Here is a 21181-nt window from a genome sequence, read left to right as displayed (position 1 = left end):
GTACTCTTCGATAATCAGAAATTTATCTTTTTATGTCAGAAACTGATACTCACTTCCCTTGAGAAGTATTACCATGACTGTAATGTTGTCTCTGGATCCAGCCACTAAAGCCGCACTTACGAGTTCATGGCTAATATACTTGGCTGCACCTTCATAGAAATTTTTAATGCATGATTCTTTTTCACTTGAATTTTTTGACACATCTACACTGGTTGGTCCATTTCTTTCTTTCTCACTGTATAGATGATGATTAGTCATTTCTGATGGAAATGTTTGTGCATTTTTAGGGTTAGAATATTTTGAATCAAACAAATTTTCTTTTGTATTTATAGTTGGCACACATTCTGTAGATTCAGATTTATACTGAAACAATATACGGATATTACTTTCTGATTTAGTATTGCTTAGTTCATTGATTAGGAAAGGCTCTTTGGATGGTAAAGATTGATTTTGTGTGATAGAATAGTAGGTGTCTTTATATACTTGAAACATTGTCATTGCCAGTGCAGTGACTTCCTTTGTATCCAAAACTTCCCAGAGTCCATTAGTAGCTAAGATAAGGAATTGGCATAAGTCATCTATAGGGACAGAGATAGTTTGAGGTGCTGGGATAATGGATTTTTTCAGTTTGAGATTTCCATGAAATCCAAGTCCTCGTGTGGTTTTTATTTGCCCTTCTAGGAGCCCATATGGTTCATTTGAACTAATTATTGCTCCATTCTTAAGTAATCTTCTTCTTTCGGTTATGTTTCTCGTAGTGTGTTCTTTGGTTATGCAAAAGCCTTTTCCATTTCTGCATAAGACTGCTTGTACATTACCTAGAAGATTATTAGAAAAAATTGATCTTAGAGATTTAGTGACCAATTGTATCAAAGTACGCTTTTAATTTTATTCTGTTTCAGTGCATAAATAGGCCATTTTAAAATATTTTTTACATGTGTGAAATATTAATATTGGGCGATTTATGGTCATTAAGATTTGACTGAGAGGTCAGTTTATCCCTCATTTTTAAGTAACTTAGTGTTCAAAATACTGCACTTAATATTAAAATAACTTAAAACTACAAATAATAAAAAATAACCATCAATTTTTTATGAAACAGCTTCTGAATATTTATACAGCCAAGAGTTGAACTTTTTTATGACCAACATATATTCCATAGGGCAGACATTTTTTAAATGTTTAAATAAATGCCTTTTTAATTAAAAACAAGCATTGATTTTTTTTTTTTAAAGTGGAGTTTGATAGTTTTGTAACTGGTAAAAGTTAAAACCTGAACATATATATAGGTGTGGGTGATGAAAAAAATTAGAATGCCACTGTTAATGTCAGTCTTAATAGTTTCATGTTGTGTGGTTAAAAAGAAATTAAATCGATTAGCCATGTAAAGAAAAATCCATATGTATTATTAATGTGTTAAATGGATAATAGCTAGCCAATATTAAATTAAACCCTTTGGTTGAAAACTGAAATCTTAAAAGTTGATTGTAGTTTGTTCATGGTTCATATGAACCTGTGATGTGTGCTTCGTTGAAATCTTAAGAAAATCTAAACAGTATTCTGAACAGATTGAGGGATAGTTGTAATACCAAAACTTTCTTTGGTTATTAAAAAACGATTCACAGAATTTTTTAGTTTATAAGCAATAAGTTTTTCTTGATATGGAGTCATTTATCATTTATAAAAGGGTATATAAATTATTCTGAGATGAGGTTAAAGATGTTTGAATATTACAGTGCCTTTGAGAATTAAAATTCCTTGGATCATGCAGAATTTACATTAGAATACTCTGGTTTCAATCATAATACCATACCTGGAATCTGAGTTTTGTTGCTACAGAGGTTCAATTCTATCCCCAGTTTTTGAGGTAAAGAAATTGAGATTTTAGAAGGCTATAGTCTGTGCAATTAGTATGGTTGGACCGAAAGAGCTTAAATTAATGAAAAATTAGTTCAGGCATAGGCTGAGCCTATTGGCTCATTTATATAATGGGAATTATAAAAATAATGTGGAAAATGTTTTTAAAACCAGAGACTTGTGTGATAGTCCTGAAAACTACATGACCTCTTTCACTTCTCTGGGTTTGGTTATTAATATTTTGTATTATCTTGTCTTGTTTGCTGCTTTATACTTAAACTCTGCAGAAAGAAAAAGTAAAATTCTTGACTTTTGCTGAGTTATAAATTATTACTATTCCAGCAAAGCAGCATGGATTGATACTGAACATGCCACCTGGGTAAATCGAATTGTTATATTAGGAGGATATGTGATTCAATATCTCTTTTAAATTATAAATTTCCTATTAATGTATGTACATAAACAAAAAAATAATGTAACCATTGCTTTGAAAATGCAGGAGACATTTGGCTCAGAAGAGTCAATCCACTGACTTCATAAATGTTTTATTTGCATGTGGCAAGTCAAAGTCCATTCAGCAAAAAGAAAAAGTATTATTCCTCTGTTGTGTGATTTGAAAATAATTGTTGTTACAGTGGAATGGTGGTAAACTGGTATTTTTTAGTTGCCTCTACAGAGATTGGTAAGCATATTCTTATGCACTAGGTGCCCTTCCCCGCCCCCCCCCCCCCCAATTGCTGTGCTGGACAGGAAATGCCATTTTGGCTTATTTTACTATTGTGAACATCCCTTGGGCTTAGTACAGAACTTTCTTGAAGGGATATTAAATCCTGATTGCACTTTTCACTCTACCATTTACTTGCTGTAAATACTTCTGGTTGACAAAGTTTATCCTAATGAAAAGGGAAATAGTGCTTCCTGAATAATTCACATTCTTTCCTACAAGAATGGTGCATGAAAGAAAAAGTAAAGAAATACCCGCTGTATCTCAACTATTCATGCATAGCCCAGGAAGTGTAGAGGATACGTAAGATTCAGGCCTTGGAGAGTACTGTTGGAACAAATGAAGAAAGATTGTGCAGAGTTAATAATTGTATTTCCTGGGCCTCAGTTGCATATGCTGTCAGCTGCAAATTGGGTTGTTGAAAGCAGTTGACTACATTAAGCTGAGAGCTAGGAAAGAATAATGAAAAGTCCCAAGGAAAATGGGAAATTGGAGGAAGATTTAAATAACACTGTATGTTCAAGTGTTTGGAGAATTGAAAGGGGAGAGTAACCTGTCATGACAATTTAAAGATTGTCTTTAAAGAAAGGTTCCTGTAACATCTGTGTGAAGGGAATGAGAATAGGCAGTGAGCTGATCTGAAGACCCTTAAAAAAGTTTATGTGAGTGAATGTGGGCATAAATATTTCAAATTTCTAGACAAAGGTACCAGCTTCAGCAGTTCGGAGAGATTGTGCTCTTCAGCAAATACTATCAGAACAAAGGTGAAACAGGGTTACTGCAAGAGGGTTACAGGGGGATTAGAGAAACTGCTTTGAGATGATACTCAAGCCTTTTCAAGATGGCATGTGTAGTCAGGCAAAAGTGTTCCTTAGGCAGAGAGCAATTATGCAACTGCCTCCTTGCAATTGCTCGGTTACCTTCAAAATCTTTTTTTTTTTTTTTAATTTAATTTAATTTAATTTATGATAGTCAGAGACACAGGCAGAGGGAGGAGAAGCAGGCTCCATGCACCGGGAGCCCGACGTGGGATTCGATCCCGGGTCTCCAGGATCGTGCCCTGGGCCAACGGAAGGCGCCAAACCGCTGCGCCACCCAGGGATCCCGCTCGGTTACCTTCAATTTAGGAAAATGAAGGGTACTCCTATAAACTTCAAGGTGACCTTAGAATCACAAACGGAATTCTAGATCTGAATGGGCGAAATCATGATTTTTTTCCAGCTATAGCCATTCACTATTGAAAATAATAGGAAATGTTTAAAAAAGAACTGAAGGAAAAGAAGAAAAATTATATGTGGTAGAAGGAAAAGGAAACATACCTAGGATGTAGGAGTGCCCAGAAGTAAAAATGTAGCGCCCAGGAATAAAAAATTCCTTTGGAAGAAATAACTTGGGGAAGTGGAAACACTTGGGCTTTAATTCCAACTTTATGTGACCTTCATTTAGTCATTTTATTTCCCCAATTACAGTTTTCCACCTGCAATGTTATTTTTTGTTAAGGTTATTGTGAAGATTTAAGAATTGGTAATTTAATAAGAAATTTGATGAAGGGTTTTTTTTAGCCCCCTTTGGGTTCCATGAAGGGGAAACCAGAAGAGGCAATCCAAAAAAGAGATGAAGCTATAAATGTTTGATTTCAGACACACTAAAAAAAAAAAAAAAACTTTTAATTTTTTAAAAAAGATTTTATTTATTTATTCATGAGAGACACAGAAAAGCAGAGACATTGGCAGAGGGACAAGCAGGCTCCACACAGGGAGCCTGATGTGGGACTCGATCCCGGATCCGGGGATCACGCCCTGAGTCAAAGGCAGGTGCTCAACTGCTGAGCTACCCAGGCATCCCAAAACTTGTAATTCTTATGTGGTAGATTTATAGGCTTAAAGAAGTAAGGAGCAATAACTTAGACTTTGGGAAATAAATCGTTATTGGGGAAGGAAAAAGCAACTGAAAAGGAGCATGAACAAATTGGAAATTCAAACATGAATGAGATCTACCTAAATTGGAAGCATAACAGACCTGTATATAAATTAGGTCAGGGAAACAACCTATATCCAGTTTGTCTGCAGGACTCATTTTGGCAGAAAAGGCTGAATTTGTTTGTATGCATGGACACCAGGTTTATGACTTCCTACTGATGATCGGCATGAGAGCCTTGCCGATGGGAGCTAGTTTTCATTGAGTACTCAAAAGATACCTTTGTTCGTTTTGTGGGCTATATGAGCATGAAACTCAAATTCACCATTGTACATCTGGAGCCTAACAATACTTTACATATCAGTAACAACTGTCTATCAAGTATTTGTTGAAAGTGTTTTCAGAATCAGATTTGTATATATGAGTTCACCAACATACCCCAAAGAAAGGAGAAAGGGAAGGTAAAGCATGTAAAAGGTGTTATTTAAGAATATGTTTTTTGTTATATTTTACATAAAATAAGGTGATTCTGGAATTGAATTAGGTTTTAAAGAAAAAGGATGGGGCTGGAAGTAATTATCAGAAACTTGTTTTAGTGACCTAGTTTTGTGTCCCATGAGCTCCTTCTACATCCGGAGACCAGTGATAGCTTTACCCAATGCTTTTCTACTATTCACAGTTCCTCAATTGTTGCCCACATCAAGCCCCTGTCCTCTTCTCATGGTTACCAGGTGATTCCTTTATCTAATCCTTACAACCTCGAGGTAAGGATACCCACATTTTAATACACAAGAAGAATGAAGCTCACCAACTTTATAAGGTATCACTGGTATAAAAGTAGTTTCTGGGGCCTCATTAAAAGGAATTATTAAGAACAAATATGTACTGGAGCACCTGGGTGGCTCAGACTCTTGGTTTCGGCTCAGGTCATGATCTCAGGGTCTAGAGATCAAGCCCCACATCAATCTGCACTCAGCACAGTCTGCTTGAGATTCTCCCTTGATCTTGTCCTCCTTTGTCCTTTCCCCTTACTCCCTACTCTTTCGTGTGTTCTCTCTCATTCTCTAAAACCTAAAAAAATAAAAAATAAAAAGAATTTTGTACAATCTAGACCTAAAGATAGTGGGATAGATACACTAAACCGCTCACTTACAAATGCCTGTTTACCATTCCAGAAATCCTAGGGGCCTTGAGAATGATCTTAAGAAATCTACTCTGTCTTTGCTCTATGAATGGAGCAACAAAGCCTGGATGACAGTGCATCTATTTACAGTTTATTGAATATTTTAAGCCCACTATTGAGACCTACTGCTCGGGGAAAAGATTAAAAATATTACTGGTCATTGACAATGCAATGGTCACCCAAGAGCTCTGATGATGCACAGCAATATTGATGTTTTCATGCCAGCTAACTCAGCATCCATCCTGCAGCCCAATGGATCAAGGAGTCATTTTGACTTTCAAGTCATTACTAAGAAATACTTTTATGAGGTTATAGCTACTATAGATAATTTTTCTTCTGATGGGTCTGGGCAGAGTAAGTTGAAACCTGGAAAGGATTCACCATTCTAGATGCCATTAAGAACATTCATGATTCATGGGCAGAGGTCAAAATAACAACATTAACATGAGTTTGGAAGTTGATTCCAACCTTCATGGAGGGGTTCAAGACCAGTGTAGGAAGTAACTGCAAATACGGAAATTCAAGAGAACTAGTGGAGACAAGCTATGACTGAATTGCTACAATCATGAAAAAACTAATGGGTGACAAGTTGCTTCTTATGGATGAGCAAAGAAAGTGGTCTCTTGAGATGGAATCTAGTCTTGGTGCAGATGCTGTCAAGGTCATTGAAATGATGACAAAGGATTTAGATTATCATATAAACTCAGTTGATAAAGCAGTGTCAGGGTTTGAGAGGATTTACTCCCAATTTTGAAAGAAGTCCTACTGTGGGTAAAATATGATCATCACATGCTACAGAGAAATCATTCATGAAAGAAAAACCAAATGATGTAGCAAACTTTGTTGTCTTATTTTAAGAAATTACTATCGCTACCCCAAACCTCAGCAATTGTCACCCTGATGGGCCAGCAGCCATCAATGTCAAGGCAAGACCCTCCACCAGCAAAAAGGTAACAACTCACTATTGAGACCTCAGAAGATGATTAGCATTTTTTAGCAGTAAAATATTTTTCATTAAGGTATGCACATTGGCTTTTTAGACAATGTATTCTATACTTAGTAAACTATAGTGTGATCATAACTTACAGGCACTGGGAAACAAAAAAAAATTCATTTGACTTGCTTTATCACAATATTTGCTTTATTGTGGTGGTCTGGAACCAAACCCACAATGTCCCCTAGATATGACTATATATAAAGAGACAAGTTTTAAAAAGTCTTGTATAATAAACATATATATACACATATATATAAATACCACATATATACATATGAACCAAATAGTATAAAGTCTGGGAGAGAAGAAATAAAAGTGCTGTTGTAAGGATTTTATTCTGTATACAATATGGTATATCATTTGAAGATAAGCTGAGAAGTTAAAGATGTATACTATAAACTTCTAAAATAATATAACAAAAAAAATAACAGTTATAGCTAACAACCTAACAAATGAGATAGATAGGAATAAAATCAATTCAAAAGAAGGTAGTAAAAGAGATGATAATATACAATTGTGTATCCACATAAAAAAGAATGAGGTTGGGCCCCTACCCCATGACACATACAAAATTAATTCAAAATGGATCATAGACCTGAATGTAAGAGAGAAAACTAAATCTCTTAGAGCAAAACACTGGTGTAAGTTTTTGTGGCCTTGGATTAGGCAATGGTCTCCTCAATTGATACCAAAAGTGCAAGCATCAAAACAACAGTTGCTAAGTTGGATTTCATTAAAATTAAAGTATTTTTTGCTTCAAAAGATAACAAGAAAGAGAAAAAAAAAAACATGGAATTAAAATGTTTCCTAATCATCTGATAAGGGACTTGTATCCAGAATATAAAAAGAAATTTGCAACTCAATAGACAAGTAACTTAATGGACAAAAGATCTGAGTAGACATTTCTCAAAGGAAGATATTCAAATGACTAATAAGCACTTAAGGAGGTATTCAACATCATGAGTCAACAGAAAAGTGCAAGTCAATACCACGTCATAGTGGCTATGAAGGTGGCTAAAGTCAGAAAGACAGCATTGGGAAAATGTGTAAAAATTAAAACCCTCATATATTACTGGCAGGATAGTGAAATGGTGAAGCCATTTTGGAAAATGGGGCAGTGCCTCAAATGGTTAAGTATAGAATTACCTTATGATCCAGCAATTCCACTCCTGGGTATATACCCAAGGTAGTGAAACCTGTCCACACAAAAACTTATGCACCATGTCCATGCCTGCATTATTCATAATAGCCAAAAACTAGAAACAACTCAAATGTTTTTCAACTGAATAAATGAAAAAACAACATGTGGCATAACTATACAGTGAAATATTCAGCAATCAAAAGGAAAGAAGTACTAATGCATGTTAAAATATGGATGAACCTTCAAAAACATATGAAGTGAAAGAAGACAGGCACAAAAGAACACAAGTACATTTATAGGAAGTGCCCAGAATAGGGAAATGTATAGAGACAAAATGTAGATTAGTGATTGCTTAGACCTGAAGACATGGCAGGTTAGCAACCTGATTGCCAAAGGGTAGTGGGTTTCTTTTCAAGAGGACAAAAATGTTCTAGAATTGACTGATGATGCTTGCACATATCTGTGAATGTACTAAAAACCACGTACACTTTATGTGAGTGAATTGTGTGCTTTTGAATTATATCTCAATAAAGCTATTAAAAATAAAAGCAATGGGGAAAACAAAGGGATCAAATAAGAATCCCTTATATCTATGAAGAACTAGTGTGGTTGATTAGAAATGTAAAATTTGTGGTTTATTTGATGCTAGGGAAAAAGTATAATTACATATTCTGTATGAATACATTTGCTAATGTTTTAATTCTATGAGGATCAATTGAAATAAAATAGGAGAGCACCAAGAGAAATTATAAAATGCAATATAAATGGGAAGCACTAAGAATAAAAAATCAAGAATGTCACTTTGGAAGTATTTTTTTCCACATGCACAAATTCAACATTTATTCAATGGCTTCATTATTGCACTCATGTTTCATTATAAAGTGAGTTTGTTTTGTTTAATTCCCAAGTTGTGATGACACTGGTATTTCACAGATTTAAATAAATTTGTACAGGAAATACAGGAAAAATATAGGTCTTGCTTTATAAAATACATGTGCTCTTGAAAAATTTCTGCAAAAAATTTACTCTTTGTAACCCATTTAAATCGCTTTTTTTCAGGAGCACTCTAGTATCATCAATCACGATCTCCTTTTCACAAGTTGGAACTTTTCCCTACATATTTGTTTTTATTAAAATGAAGGATGCCTAAATGAAAACAATTTAACAGAATTATGTAAGCGTGGAAATTAGATCCAACAAACGTTTGACCTGGAGATTAGAACCAGCCAAATAGCAGTTATCCTGGAAGTAGTGAATCACGTAAATTAGACATTTAATTATAGCATCTAGTTATTCACTGTCTCATAATTTTTCCTTTAGTTCTACAGGAACTCTGATGTGTAATGACATTTTCTAATGGAGGTCCCACGTCCAAGAATACGGTTTGGTTCCCAGAGTGGTATGAAATCTGAAACCTGTGCATGAAGTAGACCTGCTCTAGCCATCTGGAACCTCATTACAAAAAGAATTACAAAAATTCTGAGGAAAGTGGCATTGCACTTGGCTTCTTTATATTGCTTAATCTGGAGTACTCATCTTGAGCTCAGAACCAGAGCTAGACCAGAAACACGCTGCCTTCAAGGGACCCTGACGTTATAGTGGTCTTTGTGATTATCTGGTTTTCTCAAATACATGGTCCCACTTGCTGAGGGCCAGCCTCCTCAGGTTTTGGAAGCAATTCCCTTCAGATGCAGCATGATATAGTGGGCTTGAGTTCCAGCTCCAACTCCTATTATCTCTGAGACCTTGAACAAATTATCTCACCTCTCCCAGCTTCCATTTTCTCATCGGGAAAAGTGGGGTAATGACCCTTAGATATAGGGGTGAGGGATTAGAACAAATGTGTAAGGAGCCAAACTTGGAGCAAGTAGTAAGTCCTAGAGATCTAATGCACAATATAGAGAATATAGAGAACAATACTGTATTATAATCATCAAGCTTGCCAAGACTAGAATTTAATTGTCTAAACCACTAAAAAAGAAATGATGAGGACACCTGGGTGGCTCAGCGGTTGAGCATCTGCCTTCAGCTCAGGTGGTGAATAGAGTCCCACCTTGGGGACCCTATTCTCAAATACATGGGCCAGCTCCCTGCATGGAGCCTGCTTCTCCCTCTGCCTGTGTCTCTCTGTCTCTCTGTGTCTCTCATGAATAAATAAATACAATCTTAAAAAAAAAAGAAATGATAATTATGTAACATGATAGAGGTGCTAGTTATCACCTGAATGGCAATCATATTACAATATATAAATGTATCATGAACATATTTTATACTTTTTAAGATTTTAATATTAAATAAGTGGACACTATTATTAATAACTCTACACAGGGGCACCCTACTGGTTCAGTCAGTAAACCATGCAATTCTTGATCTCAGGGTTGTGAGTTTGAGCCCCACATTAGGGGTAGACTTTACTTAATAATAACTATTCATGAAAGGGATAGTGGAAACCCAATTAAGCATCCCATGGAACTCAGCTTAACTTTGCTAAGAATGTTTTACGTATGGGCTTTCCATTTTGTCAAGCTCCTAGGCTAGAACTTTTGCACTAACTGAAAGAATTGCTTCTTGAAATACAATTTTAAAAATATAGCTATAGGGCAGCCCCAGTGGCTCAGTGGTTTAGTGCCACCTTCAGCCCAGGTGGAGACCTGGGATCGAGTCCCATGTTGGGCTCCCTGCATGGAGGCTGCTTCTCCCTCTGCCTGATGTCTCTGCCTCTCTGTGTCTCTCATGAATAAATAAATAAATATCTTTAAAAAAATAATAAAAAATACAGCTATATTTTTGGAGAATAGAATATATGCTTATAAACTTGAGGCACAAACTATTTTCTCTAAAAAAGTAAATGGATGCTACTTGGCTTGTGAGCCCAAGTGATCTATTGAAAATGTGTTATTAGAATAACTGACCAGTTTAAACAACCAGACTTGTAACAATTCTCAAAGAACTTTCCATTTTCCTGAAAAAGGGAAGTATGGGAAATGTTTTTTGTTTCATTAGATCTAAGCAATAAATGCTTTGCCTTTCTCCACAGCTGAACTGCTACCGCATTTAGAAAATAATGTTTTGGTCAAATTATATGTTCCTCCTTGTGAAAAAAATTACAATTATTTTTGTGGTCTGCAATCTGCATTTAAACTGTGGTTGTTGATCATTTCTTAAATTAGTCAATGGAATTTTGAGGCATTACTAAGTCACTAAATCATAGGTCACTAAATAGTTCTGGAAGCAAGAGAAATTTTGCTGCAAGGAATAAAAAATAAATGTAAGGTGTAATGAGCACCACTCAATGTACATACCAGTGTTTGCAACATGAAGTACTCCAGAAATTATTTGTGGCATCACCTGGGAAGGGGAATTCTTTGGCAAGCCATCATCATTACTCATTCTCCAATTCTTCTTAGTATAGGGTGTTTTAATATTGCCTTCCAATATACAAGTAACTGCAGAACAGCCACTCCATCGAACCCTGGACACTTCATTTCTTCCAAGACGTAAAAGCCTGTCCATTCTCCAAAATGCTTTTGCAAAGGCTTTGTGTATGTTCTCATACTCACATTTCCCTGTTTTTCTCCTTTTCTTTATGGAGGAAAAAAGTTCTTCTTTGGCTATGTATTCTTCCCTAAATACTGTGAGAAAGGATTTGATTACATTTTGCTCTTCAGAAGTCATATGGTAGGAAGGATCAAATCTGGAAAGCTGATGGAGAAATAAAACTGGGAGTTCCACTGATGTCAGGTTTGCTGCTGAGGCACCATGATGTCCATCAAATAAACCAAAAAAACACACATCAGGTTTTTTGCCAAAATTATCCACAACAGTGAATTTATCATTCATGTCAGCTTTCCATGCAGAATTTCCATCTTCACAAATGGCTACACCTTTAATCAATACATGAGAGATTGTTTGAGAATATATGGAACTCCTGTGAACGTTCTCAATCATCTTATAGTATGCTGGTATTTGTTTCTGCCAAAGTAGCTCAAAAGCATAATTAATGCTCTCTAGGATTTTTTCAGTGAATAAAGAAGATGACAATAGTTTAGTGATTATAAACTGTCTCTGAATGGTAATTACTGGGAGTGTTGGTTTCTTTTCACCCATCCATTGAAACTCCAGGGTGGCCAGAGCCATATGTTGCTTTTTATGGAGGAAAGTTTCACGTAGGTCAATTTCATGCTTACATATGGAACAGGGAAATGTAATCATTTGATCACAGGACTTCGGCTTCTCATGGTCTTCAGAGTATTTTGAGTATCTTGATAATCTTGTTTTCTTCCTTCTAAAGTACCTCCTTCTCAGGGAAAGTGGGATCTCCTGATCTGAATCATGTGTTGATTTTCTCACATTCCATTCCCTTGATTTCCAAAACACTCTGCAAACAGGATAAAAGATATTTACATGCCAGGGGTGATACATTGAAAGTCTTTTTTTTTTTTTTTTAAATAGATATATTTACTTATTATAGAAAGAGTGAACATCTGGAGGGAGGGGCAGAAGGAGGGAATCTTCAAGCAGACTCCCCACTGAATGCAGAGCCCAACTCAGGGCTTGATCTCAAGAACCATGAGATCCTGACTTGAGCTGAAACAGAGTCTGGTGCCTGACTGAGCCTCCCATGTGCCCCAATACATTGACTGAGCCTCCCATGTGCCCCAATACATTGAAAGTCTTTTCAAGCAGGTCTTTATCTTTGCAATTTGCTTTAGTTCCTCACAATTTAATGTGGGCCTACCATTGAATATTCTGATGCTGTCATTCCCCAAAAAAACACACAGGAAGTACTTTAAAAAATGGTGATTGAATTGTGTATCCCTGAATAAAATTAGGCAAAGACTCTACAAAGTCAACCAGAAATATAAGAATAAATACTCAAAGAAATCAGCACAAGATTGTATCCCAGGCATGTGAAAGTACAAACATGCTTGAGACCTAGGTATTTGATTTAAAATTTGAGCATAATTATTTGTGTACTCCATTTTATCTTGGTGAAGGTACTTTTCTGTTCTACTTAAAAGGTTCATAGGAAAATGAATAGGGCACCTGGGTGGCTCAGTGAGTTAAGCATCCAACTCTTGGTTTTGGCTCCTGTCACGATCTCAGGATGGTGGGATTGAGCCCTGCATGAGGCTCTGCACTCAGTGCAGAGTCTGGTTAAGATTCTCTCCCACTTCCTCCCCCTCAGCCCCTTCCCCTGCTCATGTGCTCTCTCTAAAATTACCTACAATAATATAATAATATATTAATAATATTAACATTGGTTACATAAACATATTTACATACATAATATATATGTCATCTTTTCTGAGATGTAAATGAGTCATATTTGCATACCATCCTAGAATCTGCCAGTTTGGGATCCCTGGGTGGCGTAGCGGTTTGGCGCCTGCCTTTGGCCCAGGGCGCGATCCAGGAGATCCGGGATCGAATCCCACATCAGGCTCCCGGTGCATGGAGCCTGCTTCTCCCTCTGCCTGTGTCTCTGCCTCTCTCTCTCTCTCACTGTGTTCCTATCATAAATAAATAAAAATTAAAAAAAAAAAAAAAAAAAAGAATCTGCCAGTTTTATTCAATACTAAGTCATGGCCTCATACTGAAAGTTTGAATATGGAGACACAAAACAATATACTATGAACAATGTAGAGTTTGGATTAAAAAAAAATGTCTTCAAAAAAAAAAGTCTGTCTTCACTAACAAATTAAGCTTCTCTGAGCATCTGCTTTCTTATCTGTAAGTAAGTAGGATTATTTATAGCATCAAATGAAGATAAATGGTGAAGCAATTGGCAACAGGGGCCACTTAAAAAGTGCCTGCTCCTTTTACCCTAAGCAAAAAGGATGCTGAGAACTGTACCAAATGGAAACATATCACATGTAGACATGAAATTATAACACTTATGGGAAAATATATTCTATATAAAACTAATTAAAGAAAAAAATCAGTAAATCAATGGGAAAGGTTTTTTTTTTTTAGGTAATCTTTACACCCAATATGGGACTTGAATTTACAATCCTGAGATCAAGAATTACATGCCAGCCAGGAGCTGGGAGAGGATTTTTTTCCATAGCAGTATCTGAATCAGTGTTTCAGAACTGAGATATGTGTATTTATTAATGTTGTGGTAAATTGTTATATCATTGCTTCCCTACAATTGTTAGTATAACAAATAATAAAGTGGATATATAAAATCAGACACAATTTAGGAGTGCCTAGCTAAGTTGGAGGAGCATGGGATTCTCGATCTTGAAGTAATGAGTTCAAGCCCCATGCTGGATGTAGAGATTACTTAAATAAATAAGGACTTAAAAAAATGGAACACAATTATGAGTAACGCATGTAAATTAAAAATGAATGCATAAGTAAAGTAATACAATGGCTATAAAAATAGGCAAATATCTTTAAGATTCTTCCCAGGAGAATTTTCATCCTATATGTTATACTATTTCTAGGGAGGAAAATTTTCTGTGGTAAATGATGAATAAGATGGTGTACCATGTGATTGGCAAAAGGCTTTAGCAACCTTCGTATATGGTTTACACGTGGCAATACGATTAAAAATTAAGCAAAGCTCTGAAAAGTTTGACATGTTTGCTGCTTTCCTCATTTGTATTTAATTCCTTAAAGGGCATAACTGTAGTGAATATAGCTACCCATTCCTATTGTAAAATTTTATTTACAAATTTCCACTTCATAAATGCTTCTAAAACTATTAGCATATTGGTAGGCCTTCCTGGCTTTGCCTCAACAACAAATTTTTGTGTTTTTTTTTTTAACAGAAAAACTTAAAAGTACACAAAAATAGAAGAGTATAATGAGCCCTCATATGCCCATCATCAGCTTCAACCATTATCAACATTTTTCCATTCTTGTTTCATCTTTGTCTTCAGCCATTTTATTTTTTTATTACATTCTATTTATTTTTACTGGAATATTTAAGATGAAATACCAAAATTATATCAATTTCACTGATAAATACTTCAGTCTCATCAACAAATTTAATCAGCATCCATTCACTTCTTCAATATCTACAAAAGGCTAACTACTGTGCATAATGCTGAAGCAGCACACACAGAGAAGGCTGGAGGCTTTGAGGAGAGGAGTTTGCAGAGCCTCATATGCTCATACAAAGAATTAAACAGGTCAGATGAGGCCCAGGACAGTGCCCACACAGGGACTTAACCCCTTATCTAGATAGGAGTGGCATCATGACACCTGAGAAGCCGACTTCAAAAACTCACAGTTGAAAGATCAAAAAGAGGGTCCCAGGCAAATCCAAGGGAATGACTGGTTAGCAGGAAGAAAGAAGAAGAAGACCAGCAAAGGAAATGGAGGGGCAAGCAGAGAAGTAGGGGGAGAAATGAGTACTGGCAAAGCTATTAAGCTCTTCTTGCCAAAATGTATAACAAATATTTTTATTTGCTATTATTTGATCATGTTCATGTAAAGATTGCAGTTTTCCTGAGGCTTGATGAACTGTTGGGACAATATTTAAGGCACCCTGCTACTGTGATTCAACTTACAGTCAATCCTTTATACCAGAAGTTTATTTTTCTCTATACAGAGAACAGCCATAATACAGTTCTCTCTCACAGGGAGCCATTCTTAGAATGTAATGTGTTATTCATTCATTCAACAAATACTTGAGTCTCTGTAATATGCTAGGTACTGTTTAATTTGCTGGGAATACAGCAGTGACCAAAACAGGCATGATTTGTGATGAAGCTTATATTCTGAAATGAAGGCAATAAATAAAAGAAACATGTAAACATATAATACCAGATGGAGTAAGTACTAAAATGAAAAATATAATGGAATAAGAGTATAGACGGGCGCCTGGGTGGCTCAGTCAGTTAAGTGTCCACCTTCATCTCAGGTCATGATCCTGGGGTCCTGGGATCAAGCCCTGCATCAGGCTCCCTTCTCAGCAGGGAGCCTGCTTCTCCCTCTCTCTCCTCCTGCTGCTCCTGATGCTTGTGTGCATACACTCTGTTAAATAAATAAATAAATAAATAAATAAATAAATAAATAAATAATAAAATCTTTAAAAAAAAAAGAATAAGAGTATAGAGAAGGATGGAAGCCCTCCTTTGTACAGGGTAGTCAGAAGAATATATCATTTCCCCATGTACATAGTCTAACAGGAAGCCAAGATTTCATCTGATAACTAAGAAAGTGGAGGAAAAAGAATACTGCAGATAAAATTGTTCATTGACTTACAGATGGCAACAGACACATGAAAAAATGCTCATCAGGGAAATGCAAATCAAAACCACAATGAGATAGATATCACCTCACACCTGTCAGAATGGCTAAAAATCAAAAACACAAGAAACAAGCGTTGGCAAGGATGTGAAGAAATAGGAACACTTGTGCACTGTTGGTGGTAATGTGAATTGGTATAGCCTCTGTGGAAAACAGTATGGAGATTCCTCAAAAATTAAAAATATGGGGATCCCTGGGTGGCTGAGCAGTTTAGCACCTGCCTTTGTCCCGGGGCATGATTCTGGACCAGGGCATGAGTCCTGCATTGGGCTCCTTGCATGGAGCCTGCTTCTCCCTCTGCTTGTGTCTCTACCTCTCTCTCTCTCTCTCACTCTCTCTGGGTCTCTCATGAATAAATAAATAAAATCTTTTTAAAAAATTAAAAATAGACCTACTCTATGATCTAGTAATCACACTAATGAGTATTCACCCAAAGAATTAAAAAAACACAGAGTAATTCAAAGGGATCCATGCACATCTATGTGTATTACAGCATTACAATAGCCAAATTATAAAAGCAGCCCAAATGTCCACTGATAGAAGAGTGGATAAAGAAGAGGTAGTATATATACACACAGTGGAATATTATCCAGCCATAGAAAAGAATGAAATCTTGCTATTTGTATCAACATAGATGGATATGGAGAGTATAATGGTAAGTGAAGTAAGTCAGAGAGAGCTGACATTTCACTTCTATGTGGAATTTAAGATACAAAGCAAATGAACAAAGGGGAAAGAAAGAGACAAACCCAACAAACAGACTCTTGACTATAGAGAACAAATTGACAGTTACCAGAGGGGTGGTGGGTGGGAGGATGGGGGACACAGGTGAAGCAGATTAAGAGCACATTTATCATGATGAGCTCTGAGTAATGTATAGAATTGTTCAATCACTGGGGCACCTGGGTGCAGTCGGTTAAGCATCTGACTCTTGATTTCAGCTTAGGTCACCATCTTGGGGTCATGAGATCAAGCCCTGTTTCAGGCTCTGTGCTCATTGCATTGTCTGCTGGAGATTCTCTCTCCCTCTCCCTCCCCCTCTCCTTCTGCCCCTCCCCTCATTCACTTTCTCTTTCTCTCTCAAATACATAAGTCTTTACCAAAAAAAAAAAAAAAAAAAAAAAAAAAAAAAGATTTGTTGAATCACTATATTGTACACCTGAAACGAATGTAACACTGTATGTTAATTACACTGGAATTTTAAAAAAATGTTCTTTGTCATGCAATAGAAATAAGGAAAATTTACCTGAAAGCACTATTAATTTCTGTGCTCATTTGGAATCTTTACCTTCCTTTTTCCTCTCTTTACCACCTTTCCCCAGCCTCTGTTCCTCCAACTTTGGATAGTGATGGTGATGGATGTAATGGAGGTGGTTACGATGGTGGTGGTATTGGTGGCAGCAGTGGTGGTGGTGGTCCCACTGATGTAATGGTAGACCCCTTTGTGTGGAATGTTTACTACATCACCTGGAACCTCAGTCAGAACTCTCTCGAGGATTCTGAAGGACTATGAAGCAGTAAGGGCACAAACTGTGGTAACAAATTGTGCTTGAAATTTCTGAAAGAAGAATCATTCGTTAAATATACTGTCTTGTGCCTGCATAATAGGATTACAAAATAAGAGGAGTGACTATCAAGTAAGTTTTTTTTCTTATAAATCATGGTACTTTCAAAATACTGATTCCAGAAGGCTAGCCTTAATATACAGACCATACACTCAGAGGTAAAGTATCTCAGGCCATCTCTCCAGGATGCTTTCTCCCACCTGCCCCGTAGGGTCTGTCCATTCCATCTCACTGCCCCGGGTCACTGCCTGAGTTATAGATCTTGGTTGAACTTTTTGTCTCTTGAGACTGGCTTGACTCCTGCCAATACTTTTAGTTCCTAGGTTTGTAATCCAAAGTTGCATTCCTCCCTCTCACCCCAGGATGGTTAGAACTAGAGTTCCAGAGCAATTTATTTGCACAGGACAACTGCTTACTGAACATTTCCACGGGGATGTATTACAGTCAACTCAAAGTTAACATGACCAAAATGGAACCCACTACATTTCCTCCAGAATATCCCACCATTAACTTGGTTAATGAAAATTGTTTCGCAGAATCCCTTTCCTTGTGTGGTTCCAGGTTAGACTTGGCCAAGAAAGGAATTTTGTGGTACCATATCTGAATGCCGTCATGGTTCGGCATGACCTGTAGATACAGAGGTGCCTGGCAGGTTCCAGCTTGTCATTGTTTTATTTTGCCTCCAGCTCTTCCTCTGGAAGAACCCAGACCCATCAACAGATGTCTGCCCTTACACCCATAAAGGCAAATGCTTCTTCTAGACTTCATCAGTCTCTGAGTTCCTACTTCCATAGCTGGACATCCTTGGCTTTTCAGACTGACTGGTGGGAGATTTAACTCCCTTACCCAGATGTTCAGTTGCTTCCACACACCGTTGCAAGGCCTAATTTAAACAACAACAAGGATATTCCATGTCCGAGGGTTCAGGGTCTACTGTTTGAACTCTAGATGATATAGATGGCTCACTACCACCACCTGTTCTCCTTTTCTGGATGTCCAAGATCTGTTAGACATCTCTCTTTAATATCCCTCAGCTCATCTACTTGATTCCGTTTCCACTGCTTTCACTGTTTTAGGGTGCAAAAATATTTTTCCTGGATTACTACACTGGCCACCTAGCTGCTCTCCCCATGTCTGGGCTGGTTGCTTCTCAATGCATTCTCCTTGGAGTAGCCAGAGGTGATCCAGCTTCCTAAGGCTTGATACGGGCTTGCCCTGGTTCCTGGGATAAATTCCCTTATGTATTTGACAAAGCTCTGCCTCCTTCAGTCTCTGTTAATTTGTCTAGCTTCACCTCTCATCATTCACCCCATGCCAATATTGTGCAGAGCCATTAAAGAAACCCTCCCTAGTTTAGTAGAACATGACAGTTAATTGTTTTAATTTGAATTTCTTATTATTCAGCTGCTTTTTAATTCATACCACATATGCCAATACTGCATATTCATTTCCATCAGCTGTATCATTCCCCTTGCCACAAATTGGGAAGGAGTGAAGCATGTTCTTTAAGCAAGTACTGAGTCTCCTTTAGGCTCTCACTTCCTGGGATGGGGTCTGGCAACTTGCAGGGTGGCTGTGGTGTTCATATCTCACCTCCACATGTAGCCATCAAGCCCGGCAGGGATTAGAGTAGTAGGAAACGCTGCCTTACTGGTGACTTAATGGTATCTTTTTAGAGGGGTAAAAAGGGAAAAAATATACTCCTCAAATACTTCCCAAGGGAGAAGATGGGTCTATCCCTACATAGGTTCTCAGCAGATTGTTTTCTTCCAAAGTTCATTTGTGGTCTGTTAATTTTGTCTATCAGTTGATTATTTATGTTACCTATTTCACTGACTCAAAAACATGTTGTATTTATATTTATTGATTGATAGATACCCAATTAATGCCTTCTCCTTTTTAAAATAGTCAAGCAATACAGAAGTATGTAAAGGAAGAGCAGAGGTCTCCCTTTCTAAAGGTAACCACTGCCAAAAAATCAGGTGTATATTGTTCCAGAGTGGTTCCTATGTATTTATATATATATATACACGAAAATATAGAAGCAACCTATTTTTTTTAAGTAAACTTTGTCCACAATGTGAGGTAGATATAGCCTATTTTTAAACTTAGGCTTAATTTGCATACTGTCAATGGCACAAATTCTAAATGTACAACATGATGAACTATGGGAATACACTTGTTGATTCTATTAAATCACTTTCCTGTATTTTAAAAAATAGTTTGGTAACACAACCACCATATTATTCTGTAAATGCTTTCTGTCACTTAGTAGTCAGGGGTGAGGATTTTTCAAGTCAGGACCTATCAAGTTACCCTATTCTCACCCCCCCACCTCTGAGATTTTATTTATTTATTTGACACAGAGAGAGAGAGAGAGAGAGAGAGAGAGCATGAGCTGGGGGAGCGGCAGGCAGAGGGAGAGGGAGAAGCAGACCCCTCTGAGCAGGGAGCCCGACTCAGGACTCAATCTTAGGACCTGAGGTGAAGGCAGATGCTTAACTGACTGAACCACTCAGGCACCCTCACTTTATTCTTTTTAACTGTTGTGTTATATTCTATAAAAAATATAAAGATATAGATTACCTATAATGATGGAATTTTTTTTTCTATAATAATCAAAGTTACAATGAATATGAACACACATATGCAGGCCGGGTGCACAAGCTGGTGTTTTTGGATATCCAAACCACAGAAAATCTGGCTGGGAAATGAATCCATTACTCTTCATAGAGTTGTTATCACTATTACATTTTATTTTTTTTATTTTTTTTTTTAAATCATTTTTTTTTAATTTTTATTTATTTATTTATGATAGTCATACAGAGAGAGAGAGAGAGGCAGAGACACAGGCAGAGGGAGAAGCAGGCTCCATGCACTGGGAGCCTGATGTGGGATTCGATCCCGGGTCTCCAGGATCGCGCCCTGGGCCAAAGGCGGGCGCCAAACCGCTGCGCCACCCAGGGATCCCACTATTACATTTTATAAAGCGATCTAAAATGTGACTTTGTGGGATGCCTTGAGTGGCTCAGCAGTTGAGCATTTGCCTTAGGCTCGGTGTGATCCTGAAGTTCCCGAATTGAGTCCCTGGATCGAGTCTCACATCAGGCTCCCTGTGTGGAGCCTGCTTCTCCCTCTGCTATGTCTCTGCCTCTCTCTCTCTCATGGAAAAATAAATAAAATCTTTAAAAAATTTTTAAAAAGTGACTTTGTATCTATTCATTATTTTAAAGATAAATGAGGCAGCTTTATTTATAGCGCTTAAAAATAAGTAATTAGTTTACTAAGTGAGTTGTAAATATATTGGCATACTATAAGGCCTATAAAAACAAACTGATTTATTTAGAAAAAAATCCACTGAATATCTTTTGATAAAAAGCAGACTACAGAGCAGCATAAATATTTTTGTAAATTGTACACATGCATAAAGAAATATCTGGAAAAATGTTTACCAAACTAATATTAGTTTCATCATTGTATAAGATTTTTACTCTTTCATATTTGCTTCTTTATTTAGATTTTTAATGAAATG

At 36.8% G+C, this 21181-nt stretch overlaps 1 protein-coding gene across 1 annotated transcript; it reads right to left on the bottom strand.

Annotated features, from left to right (window-relative positions):
* Positions 1–30: 30 nt before the first annotated feature.
* PP2D1 (protein phosphatase 2C like domain containing 1) lies at positions 31–17359 on the bottom strand. The gene is made up of 3 exons (XM_041734262.1): positions 17331–17359; positions 11122–12197; positions 31–818 (listed from the first exon to the last, which is right to left on the bottom strand). Exons 1-3 carry the CDS (start codon positions 17357–17359, stop codon positions 31–33), a joined length of 1893 nt encoding a protein of 630 aa, XP_041590196.1.
* Positions 17360–21181: the final 3822 nt, after the last annotated feature.

The sequence above is a fragment of the Vulpes lagopus genome, chromosome 19 (assembly GCF_018345385.1).
Source record: "Vulpes lagopus strain Blue_001 chromosome 19, ASM1834538v1, whole genome shotgun sequence".
Lineage (NCBI taxonomy): Eukaryota > Metazoa > Chordata > Mammalia > Carnivora > Canidae > Vulpes > Vulpes lagopus.
The sequence above is the reverse complement of the archived record's forward strand: the minus strand, read 5'-3'. Positions and strand labels throughout refer to the sequence as shown.